Source organism: Palaemon carinicauda, chromosome 5, assembly GCF_036898095.1.
Source record: "Palaemon carinicauda isolate YSFRI2023 chromosome 5, ASM3689809v2, whole genome shotgun sequence".
Lineage (NCBI taxonomy): Eukaryota > Metazoa > Arthropoda > Malacostraca > Decapoda > Palaemonidae > Palaemon > Palaemon carinicauda.
Genome location: NC_090729.1, coordinates 128471141 through 128496613, shown reverse-complemented (window position 1 = coordinate 128496613; position 25473 = coordinate 128471141). Strand labels below are relative to the sequence as shown.

General features: G+C 39.6%; 1 protein-coding gene across 1 annotated transcript in view; it reads right to left on the bottom strand.

The window, feature by feature from the left end:
- Positions 1 to 3628: 3628 nt before the first annotated feature.
- LOC137640572 (beta-1,4-N-acetylgalactosaminyltransferase bre-4-like) overlaps positions 3629 to 25473 on the bottom strand; it is a 36744-nt gene continuing 14899 nt past the window's right edge. Inside the window, exons 3-7 of the mRNA XM_068373086.1 lie at positions 25158 to 25320; positions 11352 to 11588; positions 10876 to 11059; positions 7524 to 7742; positions 3629 to 6705 (exon numbers count right to left, since the gene is read on the bottom strand). Of these exons, the coding sequence (XP_068229187.1) occupies positions 6576 to 6705; positions 7524 to 7742; positions 10876 to 11059; positions 11352 to 11588; positions 25158 to 25320 (933 nt within the window). The 3' untranslated portion in view covers positions 3629 to 6575. The remainder of the gene's footprint in view (positions 6706 to 7523; positions 7743 to 10875; positions 11060 to 11351; positions 11589 to 25157; positions 25321 to 25473) is intronic.

Below are 25473 nucleotides of genomic sequence, written 5' to 3'. Positions count from 1 at the left end.
GACTGACCATATTACGGAGCTAGGACATTTCGCCGTAAACAAATTTGCCGAAGGACAATTGATTGTAAGACTTTTTGCCGTAAGAAAACTTGCCGTACGGATATTTTGCCGCAAGGACATTTCGCTGTAAAATATATATTTTTGTTTTTAGCTTATCTCTTTTAGAGGTCAATGTAATTATATTCATATAGTTAGTCTTATTCGGAAGGAGACCGTAAACTCGTGGGATGCATGCATGTCCTATGTTGACATGTAAAGTACATAACTGATAAAAGATTTCAGGACAAACCTTAAATATTCCATCGCATGCCCAATTTGTATGTCTTTCTAGATGGAGTAACCCTGCAATCGTACCAAAGATCAACATTCTTTTATCATCTTCCATTCCACTATCATAAAGTAAAAATCTTTCTCCGTTCTGTAAACACGCAAATTCTTCGGGAATTACATAACCGATTCTTGTTCTTGGAATAGGAGGGGCCTTTTCTTCCTTTTGTCTCCCTCTTCTTATGTTTCTTGACAAATTTGAAGTTAATGGCATAAGAGAGCGTCCTGCATTTTCTAATTCCTCGCATGAAGCACCAATCAATGATCTTGAAGCTAGCTGGGATTTCAGTGCATTTTCTTTCATATGTGCAATTGTTTTTGCATTTTGTTTGCTTGGGTTCGCTGGATGGGTATGCTTACTTGCAGTTTTACAGATTGAAATCTCTTCAATATTCCGTCGTGTATGTACTCTTGCTTTGCAGTTTTTTCAACACACTTCCAATAAACCTTGCCTCCATATTCTCTTTCTTGCCTGTAAATGAAGTTAGAATCATCTACGAGCTTATCACAACCTCTGGTGCTTTTGATAGTGTACGGCATCGTAGGGGTTTAAGTTTCAATTGATAAAAGTATATAATACAAAGGTTTAAGATAAAAATAAAATAAATAGAAAATATGGTAAACTACCGAATTTGTAATGACCTCATTTAAACATTTAACGACGGATGTCAAAATTTATAACGACCCTTCTCTCTCTCTCTCTCTCTCTCTCTCTCTCTCTCTCTCTCTCTCTCTCTCTCTCTCTCTCTCTCTCTCTCTCTTCCTTCTTTTTTTCAATCTATACATGACAAAGCATATACATTTTACGGCGAAATGTCCTTGCGGCAAAATATCCGTACGGCAGTTTTTCTTACGGCAAAATGTCTTACAATCAATTGTCCTACGGCAAATTTGTTTACGGCAAATTGTCCGGTCTCCATATTACATATGATCAGCGACCAAGCCCCCTCTCCACCCAAGCTAGGACCAAGGAGGGCTAGGCAATGGCTGCTGATGACTCAGCAGATAGACCTATGAGCTCCCCAAAACACCCCATTCTTTGTTCACAAGTATGGTGAGGTTGCAGCGACCCAAGGAATTAACTAGTTTGAGCGGTACTCGAACCTCAGTCTGGCGATCACCAGGCTAGGACGCTACCACCAGGCCACCACAACCTTATGTAATATCTAGAGTAGGTTAGGGAACAGATGATTACTTAAGGTATATGCAGCCTGACTTTTTACAAACAGACGTTTAAAACTTAGATAAGACAATAGTATTTATAGAAATTAGGTGGGGGTAGGCTATTTGGTATGGCTAAATTTACTTAGAACCACTATTTTGCCTTTTCTCAAAAGTATTCTGCGTTTCGAAATTTCCGAACATATCAATTGTTTGTGAAGAATCTCCCAGGTCGATATGAATGTTTCTTAGTTTGACACAGAGCAAAGGTGACCTGATAGCCTTCATTTCCATCTGTCTAAAACATATTAAAAGTATAATCAAACCTGTTTTTAAGGAATGAATATATGCTGCCATATTTAAATTCCCATCAGTTTTTCAGGCGCCGCAAAATTAATTCCTAAATATAGGCCTGAATCACTAACTAAAAAACAATAAATGCTAGACCGGAAAACTAACGGTGTCTTCACCACAAATTTACATGTCACAGAAATGTAGTAAAATACACTTATTATTATTATTATTATTATTATTATTATTATTACTTTTGAAGCTACAACCCTATTTGGAAGAGCAGGATGCTATAAGCCTATGGGGCCCAACAGGGAAAATAGCCCAGTGAGGAAAGGAAACTAGGAAAAATAAAATATTTTAAGAACAGTAACCACATTAAGATAAATATTTCCTATAGAAGCTATAAAAATCTTAACAAAACAAGAGGAAGAAAAATTAATAGAATAGCGTTTACAAATAACCAACTGATCAACGTCTCCAAGGCCATGAAACCCAGAACCCCCATCCATACGATATGTTTCTATAGTCAATTTTTTTTAGCGAGGCAGATTTGCACCGACTCGCAGCGGTGCCCTTTGAGCTCGGAAATGTTTCCTGATCGCTGATTGGTTGGACAAGATAATTCTAACCAATAAGCGATCAGGAAACTTTCCGAGCTAAAAGGGCACTGCTGCGAGTCGGTGCAAATACGTCTCATTAAAAAAGAATTGAGCATAGTTCTCAGTTCAGTCGCTGTTTGTGATGCTCATACAATTTCGAGTGTCATACAGAAATCTCTTTACTCAGGTCATTGAACTATTGTTCTCGATTTTTGACTACTGGGAGTTGGTGGAAAATTTCGTAACATTATTATTGAGTCTATAATTGAACACTATAAGGACTTGACTTTGATGGGTAGCACAGTCTCTACGAGAATAAAATCTCAGTTTATCATCATTATTATTATTATTATTATTATTATTATTATTATTATTATTATTATTATTATTATTATTATTATTATTATTATTATTATTATTATTGTTATTATTATTATTATTATTCCTGTTGTTGATGCTGTTGTTGTCTTTTAGAGCCTCTGGTGGCATGATTGGTTACGATCTTACCTTCATTTGAAGGATCTAGGGTAGATTCCAGTATAAGATTGGATTTATTTCTATTAAAGCACGATATCGTGTTGATTTTCATCCAAATATGCATATGCAAATGCACCTCATTAAAAGAAATTGACTATAGCTCTCCCAGGCAGGTCGTCTCAGACGATCCACAACTTGTCTTCTAGAATTCATACGTTTATAACAAACTTACAATTCTATGACATTGTTTTGATGAACTGAAGAAACTGCAATGTATGTAAAAGAAATGGATGTGTGCAGGAGACATAATGAGAAAGGCAGATGATGTATTGACTTTAAGAATAAGAGAATGGGTCCCTAGAGATTGCAAACGAAGCAGGAGTGGTAGAAGATAATGGATTCACGAGTTAAGAAACTTTTCTCGCATATATATATATATATATATATATATATATATATATATATATATATATATATATATATATATATATATATATATATATATGTATGTATTTGTTTATTCATATATATATATATATATATATATATATATATATATATATATATATATATATATATATATATATATATATATATATATATATATATATATATATATATATATGTATATATATCTATATCTATATATATATATATATATATATATATGTATATATCTATATTTATATATATACATATGTATATATATATATATGTATATATATATATATATATATATATATATATATATATATATATATATATATATATATATATATATATAATGTATATATATGTAGAATAATTCCTTACTCAAACATGGAAGTGCATATTAACAAAACCCTTTTATTCGAGACAGTGCTTTTGAATGGTAATCCTTAAACAGTTATTAGATTTATGCAATTTCATATCTTTGAGTATCTTCTGAGTTACTAGCAGAGTAAATTTTCGGCGAAAAAGGGGGGAAGGGGTGGTATAGGCCCCATGCTCTCCTTACTCCTACCCCCATGCGTGCGCGGACAGTGTCGAAGAACAGAGCGTCGAAGGACAAAGTGTCGAATGGACAAAATGTCGAACAGAGAAAGTGTCGAACAGACAAAATGTCGAACAGACAATGTGTCGAAATTATAAAAATGATAAATGATAAAATATAAATGATAAAAAGAGAGAGAATATAGTATCCATTTAACTAACGACTTAATTAACCTTTAACTATATAATAATGTATACATTGGTATATCCTTACATATAACTATATAACAATGTTTAAAATTATATATCCTTACATATAACAATTCTTACATTGTTATATTCTTACATGCATATTCTAGAGAGAGATAGAAAGAATATATATAGGTATTCAATCTGTTAGAGATTTCTCACCAGTTAACTTCCTTCGAGATTCAAGTTTCAATTTAAATTTCCATTCTACCTAACCTATAATAATGGAAATAATCAAGACTCAAATGGGTGGAAAGAAACTGCTACATGAAGGCTATGCATACGTGATAGATAAAGTGGTTAACGAAAGAATATATTGGAAATGTGAAAAACGAAACTATTGTAACGGCAGAGCAATAACTCAAGGTGAAACAATTTCCAAAACTACTGAGCATTCACACCAGCAAGACAGTTCTCAGATTGATGCTATAAAAGTTATAGATAAGATAAAAATTCATTCTAAACATTCCGAAGAAATTCCATCTTCTATAATAAATCAGTGCACAAACGATGTTCCAGTCTCCATAGTTGGAAAGCTTCCAAGAAAGGAATCTCTAGCTCGAACAATTAGGAGAGTTCGAAATTCAACTTTTAGCGGTGAAAACTTAACTGTAACAACGAGGGGAGAGCCATTCTTATTATTTGATGAAAATGGCGTAAAAATATATTCAACAACCCAGAATCTCATCACTTTGAGCTCCAATAGAAGATGGTTCTGTGACGGAACTTTCAAGTCGGCCCCTAATGGAAATCAACTATATACCATTCATGGTCTTATTGATCAAAGCATGACTTTACCCTTAATGTACTGCATTACCGAAAACAAAGATGAGACTACTTATTCCATTATTTTTGAGTTTTTGTCTGCTAAGCAACTAAATCCTATTTCCATTACCGCTGATTTTGAACGCTAGGCCATCAACCAAATGAGAATTATTTTCCCGGAGTCCACAATTTATGGATGCTTCTTTCACTTCGGGCAGTGTTTGTGGAGAAAAATCCAAGCCCTAGGATTGCAGACATGGTATAACGAGCGTAATAATGCTTTTATTATAAAGCAAATTCAGGCCCTCGCATTTGTTCCCCCCTGTGATGTTTGTGCTCTGTTCAATAAGTTAATTGAGTCTTTTGATGATGAAACCGATGAAACATTAGGAGAATTTTTACAATATTTTGAAGCTACATGGCTTGGAATCGTCCAGAGGGGAAGAAGAAGAAAGCCATTATATGAAATTGACTTGTGATCAGTTCACGAGAGAGTTGCAAAAGATTTGCCTAGGACCAATAACTCCGTTGAAGGGTGGCATAATGCTTTTCATAGAAGAGTGAAGATTTGCCACCCAACAGAGGACAAACTTTTACGAAAACTTCGTATGGAGCAGGCCAGCACTGAAATGATTCTAGGACAAATTCAACAAGGCCGTGATGTAAAAAGAAAATACAAGAAATATGCTCTCCTTAACCTAAGACTAAAAAGTATTTTTGATACATCTGACGTCAATGATGGGTTACAATATCTTCGAGCCATCGCTCACAATCTTTAAATAAATATTGCTACAAGTTTTTTTAATACATTAATATATTTGTATTTTCATATTTTATGTCTTCTCATATATAAATTTTTAACTTTTTTTAATTTTTGTCCATTCTACACTTTGTCCATTCGACACTTTGTCCTTCGACGCTCTGTCCTTCGACACTCTGTCCTAATACCCCCCCATGAATAATCCTATCTCCTTCCAATGATATCTTATCTTATCTTGCATATTCCATTTTCATCATGTCTGACTTTCTTATATTTATCTTGAGCCTAACTTCATGGGATACTTCATGCATTCTAGTAAGCAAGCGTTGCAAGTCCTATTGCGAGATCTTATAAGGACAGCGTCATCAGCATACTCTAGGTCCCTTAATTCCCTGTTACCAATTAAGTCCAATCCTTTTCCACTATTCCCAACTATTCTATGCATTACAAAATCCATGAGGAGAATAAACGACATAGGTGACAACACATTCCCTTGAAATACTCCACTGTTCACTGGAAATTCATTTGATAAGACTCCATTAACTTTCACTTTGCACTTGTCATGCTCATTCCCTTCATATCTCTTATTCATGACCCCACTAAAGTATTTCATCCAACATTGCCATTCTTCATCTTCTGTTGTTGTAACAGATCCATCCAAAACAAATGAGTGACTTAGATAATATTACAATTATTTAGAGTTTACAGGGTAAACTGATGTATGAAATGCATTAAAGGCCTTGTTTTCAAGATAATGTACTACAGTATATAATTTCAAAATAAATGAGTGAGTTAGATGTTATTATAATTATTTAAAGTTTTCTGGTCCAACGGATGTATGAAATACATTAAAGCCCTTATTTTGAAAATAATATAATACAGTATATAATTCTAAAATAAACGATTGGCTTAGATGGTATTATGATAAGTACAGACACTAAATCGCACACATATCTTTGTAGAATTAATGATCATGAAGACAATAGATCAACATGAACCCTTGTATACAGCCGAGAAAGTTGAACATCCAATACTTTATATTTGGCACTGTTTAAACCATCTGTCTTGAACCTCTTTTTGCCATCATATATGTTCTGGAATCTGAAAAGAAACAAATTAAACATATTTCTATTAAAAATCTATGATATTCGTAAAGGAATTTGAGTATATATCTTTCATACACAAAATATACAACCTGAAGAGAGAATCTTATTTGTTATATTATAGTCATGATTATGTGTGGCCTTTCATATTAATACATGGCCTGTTCTAGGATGTTTTAGATACAGTCTAAGTCTCTAAGATAATCAATGGTTTAAGCTACAAAGGATAAGTCTGGGAATAACAACAAAAACGATGTAATCGTCATTAATTCAAGGCAATTTGAGAAGTCCCTCCTACATTATAAATAGGTCTTGCTCATAGGATTTGGCTTAAACAAAATGTAAAAACTAATGTAAATTGAAGTGTAAGAAGTTGGCATTCTAAGTAGTCAGAGACTAAATTGAACAGACGAAAATTTAAAAAGGTAGAAAGTAATGTTTCCTTTTTACTGTACAGTACTACTTTAATCTCAAATTTAGCAGAATTAACAGTAAGAAAGATAATACAGAGGTAAGTTATAGCTGACTTTTGAGACGTAAATATAGTTTTTATTATTAAAGAATAAATTTACTTGTGCCAAAATCATAGAGTGAAATTTCTTCGCAAAGATACATTCTAACAATATAATAATTCTTCAACTATATAAGTCCCTACATATTGCCTATATCTTTTTTCACAATGATAATAAGTTTAAAAGAAGTTAATGCTATATTTCTTTACAGCACACACAGGTTATCTCTGAAAGTCAATAAGTCGAATGCTTTTCACATTTAATTAAGAAAAATCTATCATGCTAAATAACTCATTCAGGTTACCTGTGAGGATTCGGTGTGTCCTTCTTATGGGAAAGCATCTTATAACGGGCAATATCAGTAGGATAACGGGTCACGAAGAATCCATGGAACTTTATTCTGTTGAACATGTCATCGTCTTCACCTCCCCAACCCCAGAATTTGTTACTGAAGCCATTAACAGCCTCGAATTGGTCTACTGTCAATGCACACACTCCACCAAAAATGTTTTGGTAGGGTAACCTGAACGGATGGATAAGATAGCGATTTTAGTTAAAATACCTTTTTTTTTTGGCTAGAACAAAAATATATAATAATTATTGGTCTTAAATCAAATTGTTACCCAATCATAAGTCCATGGCGCATTGTTAGAATACCTAAAAGCATTACTCTCTCTCTCTCTCTCTCTCTCTCTCTCTCTCTCTCTCTCTCTCTCTCTCTCTCTCTCTCTCTCTCTCTCTTCTCTCTCTCTCTCTCTCTCTCTCTCTCTCTCTCTCTCTCTCTATATATATATATATATATATATATATATATATATATATATATATATATATATATATACATATACATTTTCCCATATGATATTTCTTGAAATATAAAACTTCAATGATGATATATCGTGAGCGGAAAGATAATGAAATATAGAATCACATCTAAACTTGTCCATTAGCCTCAGGACATCACTGACCTAAAAGTCTGTGACTCTATTTAAGGTTTTAAAGGCAGCTCATGAATGGCAGAGGCAAGGGACAGTGACATTGCACTAGCAAGTAGGACAATGCCTTAGAGACTGACCATATATATGTAATGATTAGAATAGTTAATATTACATGTTTAAAACAAATGACGTAATATGTCATGTTGGTTGGAGGAGCTAACCCTGGGATTTGCTGTAGTCATTCAAATCGTAAACATGACATACAATGCAAACCTATGCAAACCTCGGCAAATTGACATTCTTCTTAAACGTCAACACATTGTCTCATCGTGTGAAAGTTTGTGACGTCACCGGATGCAGGTGTCTTCCGATTTTGTGACGTGTCTAAAGTAAACCAAGCATACGATATCTGTGATATCGATAATTTAGTCAGTTCATATCTAAACTTCACCAGAATTGGTCATCTGGACCAACCCAGCTTCCTCCAGTGATGGAGATGTTTAACTCTGTTGTTTTTATAGAATAAAGACTTAAAAACTATTAAGATGTATTCAGTTACCATTTACATACATCTGAAAACAACTCATACTCAATGTGTGCTTATAACAGTAGCACGCCAATATATACATATGATCAGCGCCCAAGCCACCTCTCCACCCAAGCTAGGACAAGGAAGGTCCAGGCAATGGCTGATGAGGACTCAGCAGGTAAATCTATAGACTCCTCCAAAACCACCAACCCCAGTTAACAAAGATGGCGAGGTTGCAGCGACCAAACGAAGTAACGAGTTTGAGCGGAACTCGAACACCAGTCTAGGGATCACCAGGCTAGGACGTTACCAAATAGGCCACGACAACCCTAAATATGATGAATGATTTATCGGGGAAGTTTAGGAGAATACAACTCTTTTTTTTTCCAGGACTCTTTTACCAAACAACGTGTCAGGTACAGTATACAGCAAAATTCTCGATACTTAAATATCACCAGTTTTGCTGCATACAGTACTGTACACGATCCAAAATAAGCTGGAAACTTTCTACCACACGCAACACTGGTTTAACTTTTCCTTATGGTGTTTCTCAATATTTTTTTCTAAAATGTTAACTTACATGAATTTTATCGTAAGTTTTCAGCTTATGCTATTCTTTTGTAATTTCTATTTGTTTGCAAACTAACGGTTTCGGAAATATAAAGCAATAAAGCGGCTAGTGTAAAAATAAATGCCGTATATTTTATTTCAATTACAAAAAATTAACTTGAAGAGCCCAAATGACTATTGCGCTTCAGTTACAAAAACAAATTAAATAGAGATGATTTTACTGTCAAATTAAATTAGAGCTAGACTAAATTAATTGAATAATACGTGTATAATCGACACAAAAATGAGCAAATATGGCAAAGAAAGTACCAATAATAAGAAATAAGAAAGCTACTCGTAATAATAAGAGAGCCAATTATTTCTTACTGTTCCACTGCTGGATTGTCAAAATCCTATAGAGTAATACAATAACTTGATTCAGGTTAAAAGCACTTGGCTGTGATACTTTACTTGGCTTTACTTTAAGAACAGCTTTTCTTGTCCCATACAGCAAGGGAACCCTACTCTCCATAGGACCGTCACCTTCATCTTATCTTATAAATTCCAATGTATTCAGCATTTCATACCGCATATTGTTCGTTTACTATTAGGTCCACATTAGCAAAGAACTTAGGGAACTAGAAAGTTTTCAGTTTCCTCTTGGAAGCCTTAATATCATCAGTCTTTCGAAAGTCTAGTGGGAGCTTATTGTATAGTCTTCTTCGTCTATTAGCATGATTTTTTCCCCATTCGTATGGGGTAACACGGTTGCCTTCTTTTGAAAGACTTTGCTTTGGCTTTTGGGGTGGACCCTAGTCTCGGGGCCGCATATCCAAAGGCTTTAGAGCCTAGGTTCGAATAATTTGAAACCCTCTGTAACTCTTCTCGTGTCAGCACGATTTGTTGATTGCACAATATGCAGCAATTCTCCTAGATATTTAAGACGTCCGGTTCTGATAACTTGATGGGTAATAAATCATATTCTAAACTCGATTCTTGTTTTAATAGGCAGCCTGTGTAAATCAATTAGTGTAGGAGTGACCCTTTCTCGGGCTGGGACACCTTTTATCAGTCTTGCTCATCTGTTTATTATGTTTTGTAATTTCTCAAGTTGCATTTTGGTAAATTATAATAAATTGAGTTACAAAAGTGGCTAGAACATATAATTTAAATTCAACAGTGATAAAGGAACTGTAGGTGCAAAGCCTGAACACTGAGGTGATATCGGTAATGCCAAAGGTGTTAATGAGCAGTCTCTGAACTTTTTCATGACATGGTTGATGAACTATATCATTGCAGTTTTTTTTTTCTTATTGATCTGTTGGCGCTCCAATATTCCAGGTTAGTATCTGGATATCTGTTATAGTTTATACAGAAAGGTGTATTTTAATGAAGTTACTATCCTTAAAATATTTTATATTATTGTTCATTACTTCTCTTGAAGTTTATTTTTCCTTGTTTCTTTTCCTCGCTGGGCTATTTCTTCCTGTTGGAGCCCTGGGGCTCATAGCATCCTGATTTTCCCACTAGGATTGTAGTTTAGTTAATAATAATAATAATAATAATGATAATAATAATAATAATAATAATAATAATAATAATCATTTGCCAATGTTGGCAAGAAAGGGTTAGAGACTCACCTGTAATTCAAAGTATCAACTGCTACAGACATGTGACGTGGTTGTTCGGGACAAGTATAAAGATTTCTGTCATCTTCTGGTAATAAGTCCAAGTCATGAAATATGAAACAGTCATACTCATAGAGCTTGAGAGCCTCCAATGCGCCAACATTCATCAACATTGCTCGGTTGAATTTTCCATTAGCTGAAAGAGCAAAATCATAACTCAATCTTCTTAGCATATTTTCTTTGGACAGGAAAACTCAACTGCGAGAAAACAGAAGTATTCAATAAAAGTATTCGTAAAGATTGGCAACTGATTTCTTTTAATATTGTTTAAATTTTCAGGCAAAACATAAAATGTTTAGAATGTCTGGCATCAGTATTCAAATTAGAATGATTAGATATCATTTTGAAATGATATTGAATACCCCTATTTTGAATATAAATAACTTCTGAGAGTGTGCAAAGTACGAACATATTTCTAACATGATAACCTGATTGCTCGACGATGTATATAGAATAATCTAGCTGTTGTTTCTGAAGTATCTGATGAATGTGATTGAAAAACACTGGCAGATGTTCGGACCGGTTTCTATATGGTATGATGATGGCAACTCGATGCCTCGCAAGACATGATGGTGGTCGGTAGCGCCCTCCTGGTTCCAGCTCTGGGTGATTTTTCTCTTGCTCTGCCAATGGTGGTACAGTGAGGTTGACCTTGACAGTTCCCACTGGAAAACAATAATCATAATTATAGGGATGGTGTTCCAGTGGTGGTACAATGTGGTTGACCTTGACAGTTCCAACTGGAAAACCATAATCATAACTATAGGGATGCTCTTCCAGTGGTGGTACAGTGAGATTGACCTTGACAATTCCAACTGGAAAACCATAATCATAACTATAGGGATGCTCTTCCAGTAGTGGTACAGTGGGGTTGACCTTGACAATTCCAACTGGAAAACCATAATCATAACTATAGGGATGCTCTTCCAGTAGTGGTATGGTGGGGTTGACCTTGACAATTCCCACTAGAAAACAATAATCATAACTATAAGGATGCTCCTCCTGTGGTGGCACAGTGTGGTTGACTTTGACAATTCTCACTGGAAAACCATAATCATAACTATAGAGATGCTCTTCCAGTGGTGGTACAGTGGGGTTGACCTTGACAATTCCAACTGGAAAACCATAATCATAACTATAAGAATGCTCCTCCTGTGGTGGCACAGCGAGATTGACCTTGACAATTCCAACTGGAAAACAATAATCATAACTATAGGGATGCTCTTCCAGTGGTGGTACACTGCGGTTGACCTTGACAATTCCCACTGGAAAACAATAATCATAACTATAGGGATGCTCTTCCAGTGGTGGTACACTGCGGTTGACCTCGACAATTCCCACTGGAAAACAATAATCATAACTATAGGGATGGTGTTCCAGTGGTGGTACACTGTGTTTGACCTTGACAATTCTCACTGGAAAACAATGATCATAACTATAAGGATGGTGTTCCAGTGGTAGTACAGTGCAGTTGACCTTGACAATTCCCATTGGAAAACAACAATCATAACTATAGGGATGCTCTTCCAGTGGTGGAGCTGAGCGGTTAACCTTGACAAATTCCCACTGGGAAACAATAATCATAACTGTAGGGATGCTCTTCCAGTGGTGGAGCTGAGCGGTTAACCTTGACAAATTCCCACTGAGAAACAACAATCATAACTATAGGGATGCTCTTCCAGTGGTGGAGCTGAGCGGTTAACCTTGACAAATTCCCACTGGGAAACAATAATCATAACTATAGGGATGGTGTTCCAGTGGTGGTACACTGTGTTTGACCTTGACAATTCCCACTGGAAAACAATGATCATAACTATAAGGATGGTGTTCCAGTGGTAGTACAGTGCGGTTGACCTTGACAATTCCCATTGGAAAACAACAATCATAACTATAGGGATGCTCTTCCAGTGGTGGAGCTGAGCGGTTAACCTTGACAAATTCCCACTGGGAAACAACAATCATAACTATAGGGATGCTCCTCCAGTGGTGGAGCTGAGCGGTTAACCTTGACAAATTCCCACTGGGAAACAACAATCATAACTATAGGGATGCTCTTCCAGTGGTGGAGCTGAGCGGTTAACCTTGACAAATTCCCACTGGAAAACAACAATCATAACTATAAGGATGGTGTTCCAGTGGTAGTACAGTGCGGTTGACCTTGACAATTCCCATTGGAAAACAACAATCATAACTATAGGGATGCTCTTCCAGTGGTGGAGCTGAGCGGTTAACCTTGACAAATTCCCACTGGGAAACAACAATCATAACTATAGGGATGCTCCTCCAGTGATGGAGCTGAGCGGTTAACCTTGACAAATTCCCACTGGGAAACAACAATCATAACTATAGGGATGCTCTTCCAGTGGTGGAGCTGAGCGGTTAACCTTGACAAATTCCCACTGGAAAACAATGATCATAACTATAAGGATGGTGTTCCAGTGGTAGTACAGTGCGGTTGACCTTGACAATTCCCATTGGAAAACAACAATCATAACTATAGGGATGCTCTTCCAGTGGTGGAGCTGAGCGGTTAACCTTGACAAATTCCCACTGGAAAACAACAATCATAACTATAGGGATGCTCTTCCAGTGGTGGAGCTGAGCGGTTAACCTTGACAAATTCCCACTGGAAAACAACAATCATAACTATAGGGATGCTCTTCCAGTGGTGGAGCTGAGCGGTTAACCTTGACAAATTCCCACTGAGAAACAACAATCATAACTATAGGGATGCTCTTCCAGTGGTGGAGCTGAGCGGTTAACCTTGACAAATTCCCACTGAGAAACAACAATCATAACTATAGGGATGCTCTTCCAGTGGTGGAGCTGAGCGGTTAACCTTGACAAATTCCCACTGGAAAACAATGATCATAACTATAAGGATGGTGTTCCAGTGGTAGTACAGTGCGGTTGACCTTGACAATTCCCATTGGAAAACAACAATCATAACTATAGGGATGCTCTTCCAGTGGTGGAGCTGAGCGGTTAACCTTGACAAATTCCCACTGGAAAACAATGATTATAACTATAAGGATGGTGTTCCAGTGGTAGTACAGTGCGGTTGACCTTGACAATTCCCATTGGAAAACAACAATCATAACTATAGGGATGCTCTTCCAGTGGTGGAGCTGAGCGGTTAACCTTGACAAATTCCCACTGGAAAACAACAATCATAACTATAGGGATGCTCTTCCAGTGGTGGAGCTGAGCGGTTAACCTTGACAAATTCCCACTGAGAAACAACAATCATAACTATAGGGATGCTCTTCCAGTGGTGGAGCTGAGCGGTTAACCTTGACAAATTCCCACTGGAAAACAATGATCATAACTATAAGGATGGTGTTCCAGTGGTAGTACAGTGCGGTTGACCTTGACAATTCCCATTGGAAAACAACAATCATAACTATAGGGATGCTCTTCCAGTGGTGGAGCTGAGCGGTTAACCTTGACAAATTCCCACTGGAAAACAACAATCATAACTATAGGGATGCTCTTCCAGTGGTGGAGCTGAGTGGTTAACCTTGACAAATTCCCACTGGAAAACAACAATCATAACTATAGGGATGCTCTTCCAGTGGTGGAGCTGAGCGGTTAACCTTGACAAATTCCCACTGAGAAACAACAATCATAACTATAGGGATGCTCTTCCAGTGGTGGAGCTGAGCGGTTAACCTTGACAAATTCCCACTGGAAAACAATGATTATAACTATAAGGATGGTGTTCCAGTGGTAGTACAGTGCGGTTGACCTTGACAATTCTCATTGGAAAACAACAATCATAACTATAGGGATGCTCTTCCAGTGGTGGAGCTGAGCGGTTAACCTTGACAAATTCCCACTGGAAAACAACAATCATAACTATAGGGATGCTCTTCCAGTGGTGGAGCTGAGCGGTTAACCTTGACAAATTCCCACTGGAAAACAACAATCATAACTATAGGGATGCTCTTCCAGTGGTGGAGCTGAGCGGTTAACCTTGACAAATTCCCACTGGAAAACAATAATCATAACTATAGGGATGCTCTTCCAGTGGTGGAGCTGAGCGGTTAACCTTGACAAATTCCCACTGGAAAACAACAATCATAACTATAGGGATGCTCTTCCAGTGGTGGAGCTGAGCGGTTAACCTTGACAAATTCCCACTGGAAAACAACAATCATAACTATAGGGATGCTCTTCCAGTGGTGGAGCTGAGCGGTTAACCTTGACAAATTCCCACTGGAAAACAACAATCATAACTATAGGGATGCTCTTCCAGTGGTGGAGCTGAGCGGTTAACCTTGACAAATTCCCACTGGAAAACAACAATCATAACTATAGGGATGCTCTTCCAGTGGTGGAGCTGAGCGGTTAACCTTGACAGATCCTACTGGAAAACAATAATCATAACTATATTATTATTATTATTATTATTATTATTATTATTATTATTATTATTAAATGCTATGCTACAACCCTAGTTGGAAAAGCATGATGCTATAATACAAAATGCAGCCGAAAGATGTCTCCTTAGTTTCCCGTGAAGTGTATCGAAATTAATGAAGCCAACTGTACATACATTCACAAACACACACACACGCATATATATATATATATATATATATATATATATATATATATATATATATATATATATATATATATATATATATATATATATATATATATATATATATATATATATATATATATATATACTGTATATGTAGAAAGTATGTATGTATATATATATATACATATATATACTGTATATACACACATGTATATATATATATATATATATATATATATATATATATATATATATATATATATATATATATATATATATATATATATATATACATACATATATATATATATATATATATATATATATATATATATATAATATATATATATATATATATATATATATATATATATATATATATATATATACAGTATATACAGTATATATATATATATATATATATATATATATATATACACTGTATGTGTGTTTGTATATATATATATATATATATATATATATATATATATATATTTTTGGGCTCAAGCCATGTCGTCCTGATGGAAGTTCCTATAGGGTAGCTTCCTAGGGTATATTACAACTACGGCGATATTCCCAGAGAATTTACCTTAAGGTACCAGAATTCTAACTCCTGGAGCGAGTATCCCTCGTGAAAGGGATATCGCGACATATCAGAGGACGTATTCTAGACACGTCACATGGCAATCTACTACCTAAATAGAGATTCGTCTCGTAAGAGGGAGATTGACGAGATACGAATTCGGGAAGAAAAAGGGGGGAGCCGCTCCCAAGGCCTCCCAATCCCCCGATTCGTATGCGTGCCTGGCGCCAATCCTGGCGCCATCTGTATTCCTTTTTGCGTAGCTTAACAACTCGGTGTTTTTTCCTGTTTTTCTCGCAAATCTTGGATTTATTCAACTTTTCATGGCTTCTCCGTCTTCGTTGGCCTCGGATAAGTTGAGTATAGTGTCTGTTATGTATAAATGTAGGCTCTTGGTAAAATTTTGAGTGATTAATAGGATTAATCTTTGATACAAGAGCCGTAGCCTACCAGAGGTGTCCTGGACACTGTCACTCGCTAGGTATAAATTAGTTAGTCAGAGTGACATTCCTGGTTGTTTTGCTTAATAAATTTTAGCTATTTAGCTTTACATAGGATTTCCTTTCGTGCTTAGTATTATTTGGCGAAGTATTCGCTATTCTGGCCTACGCTAGGCCATGTAGCCTAGTCGTTTGGTCCTAGTACTTAATGCATGATTTTGGTTTTTCCGAGTGTAATTAAAAGTTTATTAAAGCTTTAGGCTATTTTTTATACATTTTAGACTGTGTGGAATATTTCCAAGATTGTATACGTGAGAGTTTCGGTGAATTAGGTAATCGATTCTCTTGGTGCCTAGGTTAATTGCTTATGGAGCCTTAGTATACTTTATTATTCTCCCCGGTTGCTTTCTTTTCTTCGGAGAAGGTATGCAATCCCTTTCCCTCTGTTTAAGCCTTGGGCTTATCCCTAAGTGGTTTTTTCCGAATTTATTTTCGATAAAACTATACTACGGTGTTACTGTACCTTCCTGTTCCAGCAGAGTCTGGTTCAAAGAGGGACAGAACAACAGAGTTTTTTAGTCTGAGTCCGTGTTGTCTGGCTTGGGGCAGAGTTCCCCTCGCTGACCTAACACTTATAAAGGGAGCTTAGCTCCCTTAGGTCACTATCGAAGGTTTCTGTAGTATGATTCCTCCTTTTGTGATCGACCAGACTAAGTCCTGTTGCTGTTCTTGGGGAGGATAAAATCTTCCCTTGGGAATAGCAACGCCTTCCTTGCTTTGGTGCTTTGGGAAGCTGGCAAGTATTGCTGGCCCTTTCCCTTAGATCTCCCTTAGGCTAAGACAGAGTTCTTGGCTGCGGGTGATCTGTCACTAAAGCAAGGTTGGCAGGACCCTTTTGTCCCTTCCCCCTCTATCTCCGTAATGGCCTTGCCATTACTGTACTGTACCTTGCCGGCCGGCAGAGCTGGCTGGCAGGGGTATTACTGTACTGTACGTCATTCTACGTCTGGACCTAGTATAGGTTGGGATATGGAATTGACTAAGGCCATTGCCGGCCGGCTGAGATGCTGGCCGGCAAGGGTCTTATGTTTTCGAGTGCTGCCCGGACCTCTCTTGGTCCCTCATCCATGCCTGCCGACAGAGCCGGACGGCATTGGTCAAGGAAGCCTGAATTAAGTTTCTCCCCTTCCTTATATGCACTCTTTCGGTTGCCGGGCTTTGGGGGTCGTGTACACTCTTATCCCGGCATCCATTCTTTTTTCTTCTAGTGCTGTACCTGTCCCGGCAGCCGGCCTATGAGGCCGGCTGCCGGCCTATGAGGCCGGCAGCCGGGCAGGGGTAGTCTTCTGGTTCTTTTGCTGCCGGCTGGCATCGGTCTCGTACCTTTGCCGGCCGGCTTATGTCAGTCCTTATCTGCCGGTCACCAAGAGTGTGGCCGGCAGCTGGGTACTACCTTGTGTAGTTGCTGGCCGGCAATCATTGCCGGCCAACACTGGCTGTTGCTGGCCGGCAGCTGCTGCCGCCGGCACAGGCATTTGAACCAGAGGGCTGCCGCCCTATAGCTGTTAAGTAGTATACTTTAAAGCTAATTGTGGTGTGTGCCGGCCGGCAAAGGCAGGCCGGCACACATCCTCCTATACTGTACTAGTATTCTTCTGTATAGCATATACAGTAAGAAGAAAACTATAGTAAAAGTTTAGGTACAGCACTGTATCTTCTAACACTATTGTGTTTTCTTACACAGCCCTTTGCTGTTGCCCTCAGACAGGAAGCAGAGTTCTTCCCCGTCTATTATCTAGGATTTTAAAATCATTGCCTAGGTGTGAGCTCCACCTGTTTCCTATGGAAACCTTGCATTGGTTACTCTAGTAGAGATAAACCAATTTTTTGATTTTATTATCTGGAAGGCTGCAACAATGGGTTGTGAGGGAAACACAAGTGTGTGTCTTTCATTTATGAATTGTTATGCTATACTATGCATATCCAGTGATACATAGTTCACTTGATACTCATGGAAATTTCTTCTCTTTACAGAAGGACACTCCGAAGTGGGGAAGTGCTTTCTGCAATGTCAGCAGCAAGAACCTCTGCGGATATGAGTTTTGTAGGAGACACGCAGCATACGCTGTCTCCAAGGATGATCTCCGGTATTGGGACCCTCAGGTATGTACTGTGTGCACTAACCTGATTAATGAGACATTTAAATAGCTAGGAAGAAGCTTCGTACCTGGGTAAGGGGCTTCCAAAAGTACACTTCTGGCCCTTATCTTCCAAGTGAGAAGATGAGGGCGTATCTTTTCCCTAAGGCATCAGCTGAGGCAGTGATTCCCCAGCCTCAAGAGGAGATCCCCTATGTTCAGATCCAGGTGGATGCTGAAGTCGCGGTCGCGATGCAAGACATCTAGCTAAATGACAGGATATCTGATGTGGACGGTTGTCAGGAGGAAGACCTCCTTGCAGAAGCCCAGGATGAAGTTCAAGTCCCTCTACATCGGCCGGTCTCCCAGTAGAGCTGGGACAGGCCCTCTCTTCTATTGTTGGAATGATCCAACAAATGCAGAAGGAGAATCAGGAGAAGGCGGCTGCAATGGAACTGCGAATGCAGTGCCTTGCAGAATCACATGGGCCCCAGAAAAGCTCAATGTGAAAGACCTTCCTTTGTGCTCGGATGCTAACCCATGGAGGTATGCTGAGCACATGTCGATGACGACTGGAAAGATCGTCATCTCGGATATGCTGGGCTCAGTTCCCCTGGAGGGTAGAATTCTGGCCCAGCAAGGCACCATATCCGGACTGTTATGTCCGGCTGAGGAAGGAACCAGCTTCAAAGGAGGAGGCAGAGCCGAAGGAGGTCATAGTGATGACCATGCTAAGGCTCAAGCTCTACTTTCATCTTCGATGAAAGAGAGGGGCTTCTCTAACTCAAAGGTAGCTGCATTGAATAGGAAGCTCCCTTCCTTTGTGTCCTCGCCTACTAGAGCCTTCCCCCTTTTTACAGAAAGGGTTTCTGGCTGTACTAAAAGCAATCGAGGCCGGCAAGTCTTGCCCCTCCCTAGAGGAGTGTAAACCCTTGTCGCTGGCCCTGCCTATGGACCACAAAGATTGGAAGGACGTCCATCTTACGTTCTAAGTGGAAAGTTGGAGGCTGATATTGCCGGACGTCAGTTCGGCAAGGACCCCCCTAAGCTGTCTGACTTTCTTTTGCGAAGTGAGCTCGATACAAAAGAAAGACTGACTGCCTCAATGTCTCTTCAGACTACTCTCGAGACGATGGCAAGTGACCCCAAGGTCCATGAAATGTTCATGGTAGTGGCCAAGCCTCATCTGGCCACAGTGACGAAGGACCTTTATGGCTTCGTCAAGGCAAGGAGAGCTGGTAAGGAGTTCGTGTTTACCTCGGCTACAGTGAGGCACGAGCTAAAGAAACTAATCTCCTCCAACATTTGGGGAAAAGACCTTTTTCCCTACCGACTTGGTCAAAGAAGTTTTTGATAAAGCCACCTTGGAGAATAGAAACCTTCTCCAGAAGTGGGACCTGGCTATCAAAAGAAAGTCTTCCCCGGATGAGGGTCCTCAACCAAAGAGGAAGACTATGAGGACTAGGCTACCGTCTCGGCCAGCCAAGCCTCTTAGACAGCAACAGCAACTGCAATTGCCATTGCCCCCAGTGCCCCAGATCGTGGCACAAACCCCGACCACCTTTCAGTGGGTACCCCAGGCCGTGTCGACACAGTCCACGGCATTCACCCCAGCGTTCGAAGGGCAGTCTACTTCCTTCCGAGCAAAGCCTAGAGGAGCAGCCAGAGGCTCGTCTAGACGCTCCTCAAGGGGAAGGGGATTTAGGGGTGGTCGTGGTCAGGAAGGCAAGACCTCAGGACAACAGTCCAAGTGAGGTGATACCGGTAGGAGGGAGACTTCTGAAATTTCGGGATCGGTGGACCTTCGATCCCTGGGCCCACAGCCTACTCAAGAATGGATTGGGCGGGAGCTGGTACAGCACTCCACCCCCGTACCTTCGGTTTTTTCCAACACTCCACCCCCGTTATGGAGGACTACGTTCAAGAACGGTTGGAGAAAAAGGGTGAAGCCCATCAATTTCTAAGGGAGGCTGTTTTGTGTTCCCAAGAAAGACTCGGAAAAGCTCAGAGTCATTCTGGACTTGTCGCCACTTAACAAGTTCAAAGTGAATTGCAAATTCAAAATGCTAACACTGCAACACATAAGGACCTTACTGCCCAAGAGGGCATATTCCGTCTCTATAGACTTGTCAGATGCCTACTGGCACATTCCAATTAGCCATCGACTCTCCCCCTACCTAGGGTTCAGGCTACAGCGAAGACTACACGCCTTCGGAGCCATGCCATTCGGGCTAAACATAGCCCCAAGGATTTTTACGAAGCTTGCGAGCGTAGCTCTCAAACAATTTCGCCTAAAGGGAATTCAGGTAGTAGCCTACCTGGACGACTGGTTGGTGTGGGCAGCATCCGAGACAGAATGCTTGCAAGCTTCCAGTCAGTGATCCAGTTCCTAGAGTACCTAGGCTTCAAGATCAACAGAAAAAGTCTCGACTTTCTCCATCTCAAAAGTTCCACTGGGACCTTTTGTCACACCGTTTCTCCACCCCAGCGAAGAAAAGGAAGGAGATAGCGGGTTCTGTCAAGAGACTTCAAGATTCCGAAAGGATATCAAGACACGAGCAGGAGAGAGTACTGCGCTCTCTCCAGTTTGCTTCGGTGACAGACCCAGTGCTAGAGCACAGCTAAAGGATGCAATCGGAGTTTGGAGAAGTTATGCATCAAACGCGTGAAGAGATCTGAGAAGACCAGCCGCTTCGGCTAAGTACTCTTCTCAGGCCTTGGTCCCAAGCCAGACATCTAAAGATGTCAGGTTCTTCTTCAGCCACCTCCCCCGTCGGTGACGATTCACTCAGACGCCTCAAAGGAGGGATGGGGAGGTCACTCTCATCGGAAAAAAGTCCAGGGGACTTGGTCCAGGCTATTCAAGACCTTTCTCATAAAACTTTCTAGAAGCTAGGGCAGTGCTCCTTACCTTAAAGAAAGTCTCCCCGTGTCATTCGTTCCACAGAAAGTGGTAATAGACAGCGAGGTAGTTGTAAGATACTTGAATCGACAAGGATCGAGGTCACCACCTCTCAACCAGGTGATGTTGGCCGTCTTCCGATTGGCGGAAAAGAAGAAGTGGTACCTGTCGGCAGTTCACCTTCAAGGAGTCCGCAATGTGACAGCGGACGCTCTATCCAGGTTCACACCGATAGAGTCGGAATGGTCCTTAGACGCAGGATCATTCTCCTTCATTCTGAATCAGTCCCAGAACTGCAGATAGACCTCTTTGCGACGAAAGACAACAAGAAGTTGCCCCTGTACGTGCCCCGTACGAGGACCCCTTAGCGGAAGCAGTGGACGCGATGTCCCTCGACTGGAACAGATGGTCCAAGATTTATCTGTTCCCTCCTCACAACCTTCTGTTGAGGGTCCTCAACAAACTGAGATCCTTCAAAGGGTAGCGGCAATAGTGGCCCACAAGTGGCCGAACAGCGTGTGGTTCCTCCTGGCATTGGAACTGTAGCTGAAGTTTGTACCACTACCAGATCCAGTTCTGACCCAGCGAGTCCAGAAGTCAACTGTCTGCGCTTCATTACAGAAAACCCGGACCCTGCAGGTCATGTTTTTCTCTCCCTAGCGGTGAGAAAGCGTTTCGGGATTTCGAAAGCCAGTATAGACTTCCTTGAGGAATATAAATGCAAATCTACTAGAAGGCAATATGAGTCATCTTGGAGAAAATGGGTGGCCTTTTGTCAAGGCGAAGATTCCGCAGGAGATCTTGACAGACTTCTGCTTATCCTTTTTCCCCACCTCCATGGTCAAGGGTTGGCAGCGAACACGATTTCAGCGTGTAAGTCTGCTTTGACAAGACCCATTCTATATGCCTTCCAGGTCGACCTAGGTAACGAGATCTTTAATAAAGTCCCGAAAGCCTGTGCTAGGCTCAGACCTTCAGCACCTCCAAAGCCCATTTCATGGTCTTTAGACAAGTTCTTCATTTCGCTTCTCTGTTGAGCAATGAAGAATGTGCGTTAAAGGATTTGACACAAAAAGTTATTTTCCTAATTTGCACTCGCGTCCGGGGCCAGGGTTAGTGAAATTGTAGCCTCTCGAGAGAGGCAGGTCGTGTTCAGTTCCTGGATGGGGAAGAACTGAACCTGTTTCCGGATCCTACGTTTCTCGCCAAGAATGAGTTACCCACCAACAGGTGGGGTCCCTGGAGAATCTGCCCTCTGAAAGAAGATGCATCTCTATGTCCAGTAGAATGCCTAAAGGTCTATCTTCATAGAACTTCAGACTTCAAGGGTGGTCAACTATTCAGGGGAGAAACATCAGGCTCAAATTTATCTCTGAATCAACTCAGAGCAAAAATCACATATTTTATTCGCAGAGCGGATCCTGACAATACACCCGCAGGTCACGATCCGAGGAAAGTTGCCTCATTCTTAAATTTCTTTAATTGCATGGATTTTGAACATCTCCGTTCATACACTGGCTGGAAGTCTTCCAGAGTGTTCTTTCGCCACTATGCGAAGCAAGTAGAGGAACTAAAAGAGATCTGTGGTAGCAGTGGGTCGCGGTGTTAACCCTACTGTTTAACTCTGCGAGGAACAGTGGTCTTAATTGGGACGATTAATTCCAGGGTGAGTGTGTAGTTACATACTGTACTACAAACTAAGTGAGGGCACTGTGTTGCCCATCCAGACTGTTCCACTTCCGAAGGTGAACCTAGCATAAGTGCAGACATGTGTGCCGAGCGTTTCTAACGCTAATGTCATTGATTTGTAATACAGGCTTTTATGTCTTTGATACCTCGGTATCTTAAAAGTGGCATCTAATGTTTTTCTTTCAGACAAACAAGCCCTGTTTACTATCATACTTATGCTTAAAGTTTTGGGTTATCCTCTTCTTATACATATATGTATAATTGTGGTTAACCTGTCTGTTTATTGTCTGTCAATAAGCTTGTTCTTGAGAACCTTGCGTCTCCTTCACCTGTGTCAATTTATTGGTATAATTGAGCATTCATTCTATGTACCTTATCTGGGATAATTCTAATAGAATTGTTCCTTTATGCAAGCTAGGTTGCATTGGTTTTCCTCCTATGCGGATATAAAACCTTTGGCCAATACAAGTATTGTGCGGAAAACTGGTCGATATTTCATATTGACGCAGTGGTCCTTTACAAACTATGCTTTACTTAATATAGGGCAAGACCACTATATTAGCTTGCCTGATATTCATACATAGATATATGTACTCTTCGAGACTTTCCAGAGTCTAGTAGGACTCTTCCCTGTAGGGGGCAGGAAGCTCTAACATAGTTTATAGTTAGTTGAAAAGATGTATAACGGTAACATCTTAGGTCTCTAGGTCTAGTCGACCGGGAATAAATATCTCCGGGGAGTACGGCACGTTCTGAGAATCCACAGATACAGTAATGCTCTGGTACACTTCCATCAGGACGACATGGCTTGAGCCCAAAAAACGGATTTTGAGCGAAGCGAAAAATCTATTTTTGGGTGAGATAGCCATGTCGTCCTGATGGACCCGCCCTTGCCTTTCTAAGAAAGGGCTGTAGGACCCCTCCCTACATACAGTATCTGTAGCACCTCGTGTACGCTACAAGGAATACAGATGGCGCCAGGATTGGCGCCAGGCACGCATACGAATCGGGGGATTGGGAGGCCTTGGGAGCGGCTCCCCCCTTTTTCTTCCCGAATTCGTATCTCGTCAATCTCCCTCTTACGAGACGAATCTCTATTTAGGTAGTAGATTGCCATGTGACGTGTCTAGAATACGTCCTCTGATATGTCGCGATATCCCTTTCACGAGGGATACTCGCTCCAGGAGTTAGAATTCTGGTACCTTAAGGTAAATTCTCTGGGAATATCGCCGTAGTTGTAATATACCCTAGGAAGCTACCCTATAGGAACTTCCATCAGGACGACATGGCTATCTCACCCAAAAATAGATTTTTCGCTTCGCTCAAAATCCGTTATATATATATATATATATATATATATATATATATATATATATATATATATATATGCGTGTGTGTGTGTGTGTTTGTGAATGTATGTACAGTTGGCTTCATTAATTTCGATACACGTCACGGGAAACTAAGGAGACATCTAACGGCTGCATTTTGCATTAAGTAATTTTGTGTTTAGCAAAAGAGGAACTGTCGGCAACGCTGCCTGAAACCAAAGTTGTTGAGCTTGTAAACAATTGATCAAAATGCTTTTTTTTTTATTGTTAATTTTACAAACGCTTATTACGCAAGAATTTCAAAAATAAAAAAAATGCGTCTGATCACGTGTTTACAATCTCAACGACTTTGTTTACCAGGCAGCGTTGCCAACAGTTTCTCTTTGCTAAACACAGATTTACCTTCTGCCTTCAGACGTCTCCTCAGCTTCCTGGGAAGTGTATCGGAATTAATGAAGCCAACTGTACATATACGTGTGCTTGTGTATGTGCGCGTTTCTTAACTTGGGGAGTATTCTCTTTGTGATTTGGTACCAAATTAAAACAATAAAATTAACGTTTTCAAAGAATGAGACTTCCGGACAACACAGTAAAGTAAATACCTAGATTTGGAGGTACCGGTGGACATCGTTTTTTCTCTTTGTTGAGCAAACCTTCCGTTAAGGCTTTACCAGTTGCAGTGTTGTTGTTGTTGTTATTGACAGGGTTGACAGACATCTCATTCGTCTTAGTCTTCGACGATAAGCTCTTATTAACCGATTGCTCCTGTTAAGAGAAACAGAGCCATGTCAGTCAAAATCTCTCTCTCTCTCTCTCTCTCTCTCTCTCTCTCTCTCTCTCTCTCTCTCTCTCTCTCTCTCTCCAGTAGTGATATTTGAAAAATATTTTTTTCATGGGAAGAGATTCACCAGCACGATA